The 10,378-nt window shown below is 31.5% G+C and overlaps 1 protein-coding gene across 1 annotated transcript; it reads right to left on the bottom strand.

Moving 5' to 3' along the window:
- Nucleotides 1-4,513: 4,513 nt before the first annotated feature.
- Nucleotides 4,514-8,520, bottom strand: LOC127734837 (toll-like receptor 4). Its single transcript, XM_052244867.1, has one exon. The coding sequence runs from the start codon at nt 8,304-8,306 to the stop codon at nt 5,775-5,777; it is 2,532 nt and encodes an 843-aa protein (XP_052100827.1). The 5' UTR covers nt 8,307-8,520; the 3' UTR covers nt 4,514-5,774.
- Between the last annotated feature and the right edge of the window lie 1,858 nt (nt 8,521-10,378).

The following is a 10,378-nucleotide window of genomic DNA, read 5'->3' as shown; positions in this document are numbered from 1 at the left end:
CGTCAAAAGCATATTACCTAAAATGGACTAAACATTAAAGGTTAAAAATATACAAAGACAAATAAAAAGAACACTATAACACGTAATTAAGAGGATAAACAACGTCAGTACCTAGAATCTATACTTTGAGACCATCATGTATTATTTGTGAAGTTGATACGGAATATTTATCAACAAGGTCTTGGTACGTGTGTATCTTACGATGAACTTTTTAAGAAAAAGACGAGACGTTCTTTGACATTACCCTGGTTCATCAACTTTCTGCTCAGACACTGGTGACGTTTTATGAAGTCTGAGTAGCAGCTGCAAGCTCCAGAATACCGAATGAGTTGGGAAATGTTTATCGCACATGCAGGTGAAGTTGGTATATTACTGCTAAGGTGGGGGAAATTTATAAATTTATAGTACCCTAGATGTGATGATAAGGGAGTTCTGAAATTTTTATCAGTATCAAGTTTTAGGAAGTACTAAATGCTTAATACATTATTAGGTAGTAATGACTTCTATTATGAAGAAGAAACTAAAGTTTGTGCCTAAATTTGCAATAACAATTATTTTACTTTTAAACATTCAGAACTTGCAAATTTTATAGATAAGATGCAAATAAAATACTGAATTGAACATTTTAAAAGATGATAATGGCTTGAATAAAATTATTATGAAATGTAAGCATATATATTCAAATTTAATTAAACTTACCAATATACTCTAGTCATTTAATCGATTTTTAAAGAAAAATATGACCATACACAATTCTTACGACAGGGTGAAAAATGAAGTAGACATATTTGTGTTTAAGTTAAGACCATTTTTAGCCGTGTATTATTTTGGGAGATTTAACTCGAAATTTAGACGACTTTTTACACTTGTGTCACCGCACTATAGGGCTTAAGACAACGGAGAGAAAATTATGGTGTTTTTTTGTGGCATCAGCAAAGCCTTTGATCGGGTCTGGCATAAGGGACTTTTCTCAAACTTAAACAATATAGAATTTCTGTAAATCTACTAAATTGGTTTTGTGATTATCTATCCAGAAGGACCCAATGGTTGGTCTTAAACGGAAACAATTCAGCATGGAAACAGATAAATGCAGGTGTTCCACATGGCTCAATTGTAGGTCCGCTTCTTTTTCTAATCTTTAACAACGACATAGTAACTGATGTTAAAGCAACAATCAAATTATTTGCAGACGACACAAGTATTTATTAAACAGTAGATACCCATGAAAATGCTCTGAAATTCTAAAAAGAGATCTGAACAAAATTCATATGTGGTCCTCTAAGTGGCTTGTAAACTTTTATTCAGAAAAAACAGAAACCACGAGTATGTCAAGAAAATCAATAAAACCTAGTTGTCCGATCTTAAAAATAAATAATATTGACCTTCACGAACGCTCATAAACGCTTTGGTATTATTTTTTTTCAAATACTGGATTGTGGAAGAATCACATTGATTATATAGTTGTGGAGAGTTGTCTCATTAGCAATCATACCACATCTTCTTATTTTTATATATACAATAGAATAAATATCCTTAGGAAGATGCGTTTTATACTCAATAGGCTCACTTTAGAAAAAACATGTTTTTAATATTTTCGACCAATTCTTGAATACGGGGACATAATATGAGATAATCAAACCCAATATATAATAAAGGAGAACATGTTGAAATTGTAGCAATGAGTATTGTAACAGATGGGACTAAATTAACTTCTATATAGATGCTTAATGAGAAAACCAGTTGGAAAACAATTTTAGAAAGAAGGAAAAAACACTAACTCACTATGTCATATAAAATAAGAAACTCTAAATTATTTACGAAAATTGGTATCAAATCAAATAGTAAATTTTCATAATCATTTCATTCGTCAGACTCATAATATTTCGGAAATACGCACAAGAACTAACCTCTACCCCGACTATTTCCTTCCTTCAACTTTTAAATTGTGGAATAAGTTACCGGAACAAAAAAGAAATTCTATTTCTTGAAGTATTTTCAAAAGTCGTATAAAAAGCAAAATAATAGCTGTCCTAAGTGTTACTGCATTGATACATGTACAAGAATAGATCAAATTTTTCATGCTAGGTTAAGGATGAGCATTTGTTGAAATCTAGTAGATTTTACAGATTGTTCATGTGGTCTAATCGAGTCTACAACTCATTATCTGGTTGCCTTGTAAAAAATATGACGGATTGCGAATCATTTTCTCAATTAAATATCTAGTCATACTAAACACAAACCTACTTATATCTGGCTCACAAGCTCTAACTTGAGACCAGAACAAGGATATTTTTGCAAAGGTACAAGAATTCTTAATAAAGTGCAAGATATTGTTATTGTAATTCACTTGTTATCAAAGTTGCATTTCATCTGAACATTTGTGTAGTATTTAATTGTTTTTTCTTCTTTTTCTTTTGTTGTATTTTTATTATTTTCAAATACTTTTTCTTCTTCTTTCTTTGTTATGTATTTTTTTTTATTAATTCCTGTTCCATATCATTGTAATAACATAAACGGTACCAATTCTGCTGCACCAGATGCGCATTTCGACAATCAATGTCTCTTCGGTGATGCGCGAGGCCAAAATATTTTAAAATCCAAAGCTTATCAAAAAGATGAGAGCTATAAACCAAAAAGGACAAACAATTATAGCCAAAGCCGGGCAACATTGCATGCTATGTTTATGAAATCGGTAATTGGAATTGGTATTTAAAGGAAACTGATTAATATAAATTATGTACAGCTTGATTTCGAATCCTAATATAATAGTGTATTTTCTTATTATAATATATTTGACGAATTTATATGTTTAAACTAATAAAATATGTCTCTGTTTTTTGTTTTTATAAGTGCAAACAAGGTCTAGCGAAAGCTTCAGAAAATGGTAAAATATTTTTTTTCTATACGGTGTTTACAATTGTGGTAACTAATGATAAGAAAAATTACACCTTATGAAGCAAAATGAATTAACCGAGCTACTTAAATCGAACGATTTCCAGACCAATACTATGATGTTCAAATATAAGATAAAGGGACAAAGTACAATGATTCTCATAATGTTTGATTAGAGGTAGCGGATATATCAACTCCCGAAAGTGCTGCAAATGGAAGAAGATGACGATGATCAATCACATCACGTACAGCGATAAATGTTACTCGCATAATTGGGACAATATTATGTTATAAGTCATATATATAAAGTCTGGAAGTTAACTTGGTAAATATTATTTAAACGGCCCATCCCAATATCACAGGGCAAGAGTGTGCATATTAAGGAGGCTATAAACAAATTAAATATGTAAATTAAAACAACCAGTTATTAGATAAAATAAAGTAAACATAATAAAAGCATAATGCAGCAGTGATTTAAATTCAATTTGTTCATCTATTTATTTTACTGAAGACGAGGGGAAAGTTTCTTGACATTTAAAATCTTAAATAAATACGAAAAACCCTAATAACTACTTATGCATAAAAAAATAAGATAACAAAATAGTCTTCTTACAATCAGGATTGTTTCAAATGCGGAAATAATTCAAGGAAAATTAACAATGAAAAACTTTAATGTCTGCTTATAAACTGGTGGGTTTCCCAAAATATTTTTTTAAAATGAAATTCCTCTTGTTGTACGGAGGACCTCAATACCACAACTTACGTGCAAAAAACATATTTGGGATATATGAAAAAGACTTATGAGGCCCTTCATCCTCCGATTACAAATATGACTTATAAGTTATTCAAAAGCCTATTGATATGCCATCAAGAATTATATAGTCAATATCAACAGTCTTTTTCAAAAATTAAATATATGCTAATTTTCTATATTTTGTCACTAAAATTTTGGTATTCATGCTCTTCGTAGCTTTCGAAATCGGTAGTGTGATCTATTATGGATTGCATATTATTTATTTGTCGACTACCATGATATTGTCCTTAATATGTATGAAATATTTGTAGTTTGACGTAAGTTATCCACCATCGGAACTGTTCTTGATTTGAACACTTTCAAAAGTTGACATATCCGTCCAATAATTGTAGACTAGATGATATGGCATTTGTCCCTTTATCGTCATTATCATTTTGTTGCTCTGGAAATTGTAATTTTTTGGTAGATGCAGTTTTGTTTTTAACTTTGCTTTCGTAAAGTGTTTTCTTTTCTTATTAATTACTCACCTTTGATAAACGATTAGGTAAAAAACAACCTACAAAATTGCGGGGGATATTATAACTGGGCCGTATGTCCGTTCGTACATAACACTCTTATGGACATCGTAGAGCCTGTGTTTCCCAACAAACTTTCATCTGGTATACAATATGTCAAGGTCACAAAAAGTTTTTTGTTGCGAGGGGATGCTCAGCTTCATGATGCCCTTGTTTATGGCGGTGTTCTTCCTAAACAGATTGCAAACAATTTGGAATGTTTTAGTTTTTAATTGTTAAATACATTTTTTTTTGTAAAGCAATAATCGTATAATAAATTATTTACAACACATAAAAGAGCCATTGATTAAAAAAAAAAAAAACATCAGTTCAATTATATGGAAATTGATGGTATTACAGCCAAAGTTAAATATTCGTCAAAGTAAAGTGGTTTTATATATATACATGTATTAAATACAAAATTAGAGGTAAATTTTGAACGAAAATGTAGTTAATAAAGTAGACAAATATTAAGCGTAACAGCTAAAACCGTCTTTCTCTCAAGTGCGCTGTAATCGTTTTACATCTGTTTGAAAACAATCGTTTACTATACTGACTAAACGAACACAAGATAAACAGGCGCTAACTTGATCAAATATAAGAAATGTTTATTTAAACATCTTCACTTAATTTTATCAATCGCACGCGTTTATTTTTGCAATTCAAACTTCATTATTAATCACCAACTAAAGGTTCTTTTAAACATGCACGGGCTTTAAGTTTATTACATTGATACAAATATAATTGCCTTTTTATAAACAAGGCGAGTTGTATTTGTGTGTGTCTATCATGGTCTTTAGTTCTTCATTTTACGCACGTTTGGCTTCATTGATTCAGCGTTGTTTTTGCTACGAGCGACCTTGATGAAGGTGATTCAAGACACACCTGTTGCGTACACGGAATGTGTTTATTTAAACGTTTTGATTTTAATGAACTGGTTTGGTGTGATGGGACAATAAAAATTAAATAAATTTTGTTCCAACTTATCGATGACAAAAGAAGAAGAGAAATTATGTGACCTCTGCAATTGCAGAAATGTTAGAATTTTCAATACTTTCAATTTTTTGTTAATTTTATTGATAAATTAAACAATTGTTTATTTTGGTATTTTCAAAAGAGGGTTGTCATTTTTTATATGTAAACCAGACATATTTATAACATAAATCAATCTCTGTCTCTTGATAACAGTGATTCAGACAGACTTCATAACGTTAAATCAACATAGATATGTTATAAAAATTTCGTCGGACATTTTTTAAGAATTCAACAAAAATTTTCATAGTCAACACATTAGGAGAAAGATTGGGAAATGTACTGTGACCGGTGCAAAGCTGAATCATTGTGATAGCTGAGGTTCTAACTCCCACAGACAATATTGAAATTAGATGGAGATGGATTTGGTTAATTACACTCTTCACGAGTTTCGATATTTATACATCATTTGCTTTAAGATTTGTGGCTTTGAGCGTTCCCGGTAAACGTTAAATCAGAAAATCGATTCAGACGCATAAACTTTATAAAGTGTTATTTTCTTATTAGAAGACACCTGGTGTTTGCACTGCATTAATTTCGTTTCATTCATTCTGATAAAGATAATCACCGGAAATCCACTTTCTCAATTTTAACCATGTAAAGTCATGATCATTACAGTCTTCTGGCCACTGGATAAATAAAACATAGTTCCAAATATGAGTAAGTCCTTCAGGAATATCTTTTAAAGTGATGTCTTTAGATATGACTATAATATTTTCAATGTTCTGCATACTTATTTCATGTTTCACTCTATCAATTTCAAAAAGACAGTCTCGCGAGTCTTTAAATATTGGAGTAAGTAAAAATATAACATGTCTACTGTTTTCTATGCTATCTGCCTCTGCATCATAAAATGACTCGCCGCCGTAAAAGTCGCGATCTTTTACGCATATTTTAAGTTTCCATTCGTCTTCTAGTTTTGGAATGAAGTATTGTTTTATCCAAGGTATGCAATCCCCTCCATATGAAACGAAAACGTCATATGTGTATTTTTTACCATATTTCTTTTCAACAATTTTTCGAAATATGCGGTAAAAAAATATAGCTATGCTCCATCGTTTACTGTATAATAGAAGTACCACAGCCACAATACAACTTGTTCCTAACAAAGTGGAAGAGACCATCAACCATATTGAATTTCTACAGTGGGAAAACAAATCATGCATGTTTTCATATGCTTCGATTACGGTTATGACTGTTCCGTTCAAAAGTGTACATTTGTATGATCTGTTGTCTAGATTTACTTTGGTTTCTTGTATCCACTCGATGAAATCCAAATTATCACAATTACATTCAAATGCATTGCCATTAAGAAAAAAATGTAAACCATGTTTTTGATTCATTGAATCCGCCCAAACACGTGTTTCATAATCCACTGTTGGTAATAAGTTATTACCAAGGTCTAGGGACTTAATATTATTTTGAGAAATGATCTCCTTTGGAATGGACTGAAATAAATTGCTAGACAAAGATAATCCTGATAGATGATACATATTAATAAACAAATTTTCTGGTAAAATATAAAGATTATTATCTGACATATCAAAATATTCGAGATATTGAAATTTTCTAAAAAGTGCTATAAATCTTTTAAGAAACATGTCATCTGAACGAGCATTCATAATATAAAACAACCTAGCACTTCTCCACGATAGAGTTTTTACATTAATGAAATTAACTAGCTCTATTGTGTACAATGTTATGTGGTAATGACCATCTAAGACCAAAGTTTCAGTTTTGTATGTAGCATTTCCTTCAAAAATTACAGCATTGTTTGTATGACTAAACGACACATCGAGGTAAGTCAAATCGCTTCCTCGACGTATAAAGAATAATCTAGGAATATCATAGCAGAGTACATTACCCAACACTAATTTTTCTAAAGAACGTGGTAAATATATTATATTGTTAGAAAAATGATTATCTTGTGCGTAATGATGAAAATCATTCGCAAATAGCTTATATCGAACGGGAATAAAAGAATAGTCAAATGTTTTCAATGCAACAGATTTGTTAAAAAATGTTTTTAACTCGTCCATTTGTCTTCCATTAGCAAACGCAAACCGGTTTCCCTTTAAATATAAATGTTTTAAACACTCTGGTCGATCAAATGACAATAGCGAGTTTTTATCAAAATCAACAATCCCGTTGTCGGATAAATCTAAAGTTTCTACACAAACAGTTTTCAAATATTTCATCATGTCTTTTGTGATAGTTAACGCAAATGGATATTCATTATCATTGAAGACGGGACAGTTGAGACCCCGAAGATTCATTATTTCAATAGTCTTGCCATCATATGGTGACAGCATGTTCAGAGCCTGTTTAAGATGCATGCATGATTCTTCAAAATGTATCTTGGTAATATTAGGAAAAGGGAAAAGAGCATTATTTTCCACTTCCAAAAAATTTAAATGACATCTAGTCAGTTTCAATTCGTCTAGATTCGAAGAAAAGTTTTCGAATGTATATCCTCGTAGATATTTTAAAAAACAGAATTCAAAAGTTAATGATTTCAGGTTTTTCAGCCCTTGAAATCCTATTCCAAAATATGGATTTGGAGCCACATCTATTGCTAAGTATTCTAGCTTTTTCAAAACGGCAAAGGCTTGATCAGGATAATGGTATAAATCCGCATTCGGTTGATTCTGAATATTCCGCCGTATGTCTAGATTAGTCAGATTTTGCAACGGCAAAAGTATTTCTGGAGTATACACATATCTCAGGTTCAAATTGTTGTCAGACATATTCAAATACTTCAATCGGCTTAATCCATAGAATGCTTGTTCCTCAATAATGTGAAGTTTGTTTTCAGCCAACGATAAATTGTGTAATAAACTATAATTCTCAAAAGAAAAATTACTGATAACACGAAGTTTGTTTCCCCTAAGATCGAGAACGGCGATATCATGTGGAAGTGTCTGTGGAACTTCGTTAAAACCTCTTCTACTACAGTCTGCTATCTTCGCTTGTTCTGATAAATGTTCATAAACTGTTATGTTACATTCTTGAGCATATACTAAAGAAAGTAACATGATAAAACCTTGTACTATTTGATATCTATAGTAATACATCCTAATAAATATGTTTGATACAGATATATGTAACTATAACGTTATAATTACACAATATTACACGCACAAATGAAAAAAAAAACAGATCACACAATCACTTTGTTTTTTTGACTTAAATTGATTCTGATGTCAAAAATTTATCCGTCCACAGTCACAATAAATGGTACACTATTTCATTTTAAATGTCTTTCAAAACCAACTCTTTGCTATATGAATTGACACAACCAATTGAAGGAATCTACCATACGCTTTAACTAAAATCATTCAATATGTTTTCTTCCGGGTAACTTTTGTCTGTGTTAATTTGAAAAAATATGTAACCACCCAGGTGTAGAAATATAATTAGGTCTTTCCACTTTTCTGTGGAAAGACCTATTGTATTTGTTCTGATTATTATTATTATTATTTTTTTTTTCCGCCAACTTTTGAAATTTTTGTTTCGCAATATGTCGCTTAGATATTTCTCATATTGTATTGTATAGTTTATGCGCTTTTAAATTTCACCCTGCTAAGCCGAATCATTTTCTTTGCAAGAGTTATCTCCCTATTCACTGTTTATCATCTGTGTGCATCTCCTTCGTAACAAAAAAAGATATCGACAAGATTCTTTTTCTAAATTGTTTGTTACATCCTCAGGAATTTTTGCCTAATTTGGATCGAAGCGATCAAGTGAGATCTTAAAGGAGTTATCTGCCCTTACCAAATTAATTTGTCGTTATGTTTTTGTAACACGTAAACCGTAAGCCGTATAAAAAAAAATTGACCAAAATGTTAGTCGCGACATGATATAACTGGAAAGTTTTTGTCAAAATGGTACGCGTCATTGTTTTAGGGGTTCCATGCCAATGAAATAGTAAAATGAACAAAATGAACTAATTATAGCCTCAAACTTTGCAGCTATCATGATGTATACATGCATCTTATCTTAATTTATCAACCAAGGTCCACCATCCTCCACTTACCTCCCCCCTCCCCTCCCTCCCTTTTTTTTTTTTTTTTTTTCCTTCTACTTTGAGGAATCCCGTTTCGCCTTGAAGTTCAGTCCTGTACATTTGACTGTAAAAATGCAATCCTTCTGATGTACAAACTTCTTAAATAGAAATTCATTCCTGCAAAAATCGGCTGCAATTCATGTTCCCGTTAGACGCGGTCCGCTTGATTGAGAAATAAAATTCAATGACGTAGAAAAATCGTAAATATTGCTGAAATCCTACAATCAAATGTTTTAATCATGCATTAAAATACAAATCTGTGCTCCCGTAAACATGTGTACGTAAGATGCATGCATGATCCGTCATCAATGACCTGTAAATAATAAAACCAATAGTGATGGTGTTTCTCCGATCAATACACATGTGCTCTGTTCAACGGTCTCCCCTGAAAAGAAATTAATATTCTAACTCCAGACATATATATTCGAGCGTCACGTGACTTCAAAACATCATCACGCGCGCGGACCTAAAATTAGAATAAAACATTCGAGATCCATATCCAAATATGGAAAGTGAAACTTCCAAGACAAATACTCATTTTTTTTCTTCCTACAAGTTGAAACAAAATGTACACACAACACATAAAAGAAACCATGAAGTATCAGTTCTCGTAGCAAATAGAGAAAATTAGAAAAAAAAGAAGCTGTTAGGATTTTTATTTATTAGGAAATCCTGAAGCTGTCATTTTGGGAGTGCTGGATATACAAGTACGCAGCCTCGTCAGAATATGAACGTCAAGTCCGAAGCCTCGCATAGAGAGAGTGTCATGCAAACTGTCAATCAATCAATCAATCAATCAATCAACCAAGCAATCAATCAATCAATCAATCAATCGACCAACCAACCAACCAACCAACCAATCATGTTTCGGAGGGGAAAGACCGTTTAACAATTGTTTTTAAAACAATTGATTTATATTTATCATTTGTAAAGCGAATTGACTGAATTCATATAATAGTAAAATATAGCTTGAATACGTATAGCGGTGAGTGTATATAGACAAAACTGTGAGCTTTATGTCATTTACAAAATCATCAAATAGTAAAAATTGAAAAAAAAAGACATTTTCAAATGTAATAA

The sequence above is a fragment of the Mytilus californianus genome, unplaced genomic scaffold (assembly GCF_021869535.1).
Source record: "Mytilus californianus isolate M0D057914Y unplaced genomic scaffold, xbMytCali1.0.p SCAF_3, whole genome shotgun sequence".
Classification (NCBI taxonomy): Eukaryota; Metazoa; Mollusca; class Bivalvia; order Mytilida; family Mytilidae; genus Mytilus; species Mytilus californianus.
This window is presented reverse-complemented; position numbering and strand designations above follow the sequence as displayed.

Excerpts from the sequence above, each read along its gene's own strand:
- LOC127734837 (XM_052244867.1), bottom strand. The coding sequence starts at position 8,306 with ATGTATTACTATAGATATCAAATAGTACAAGGTTTTATCATGTTACTT.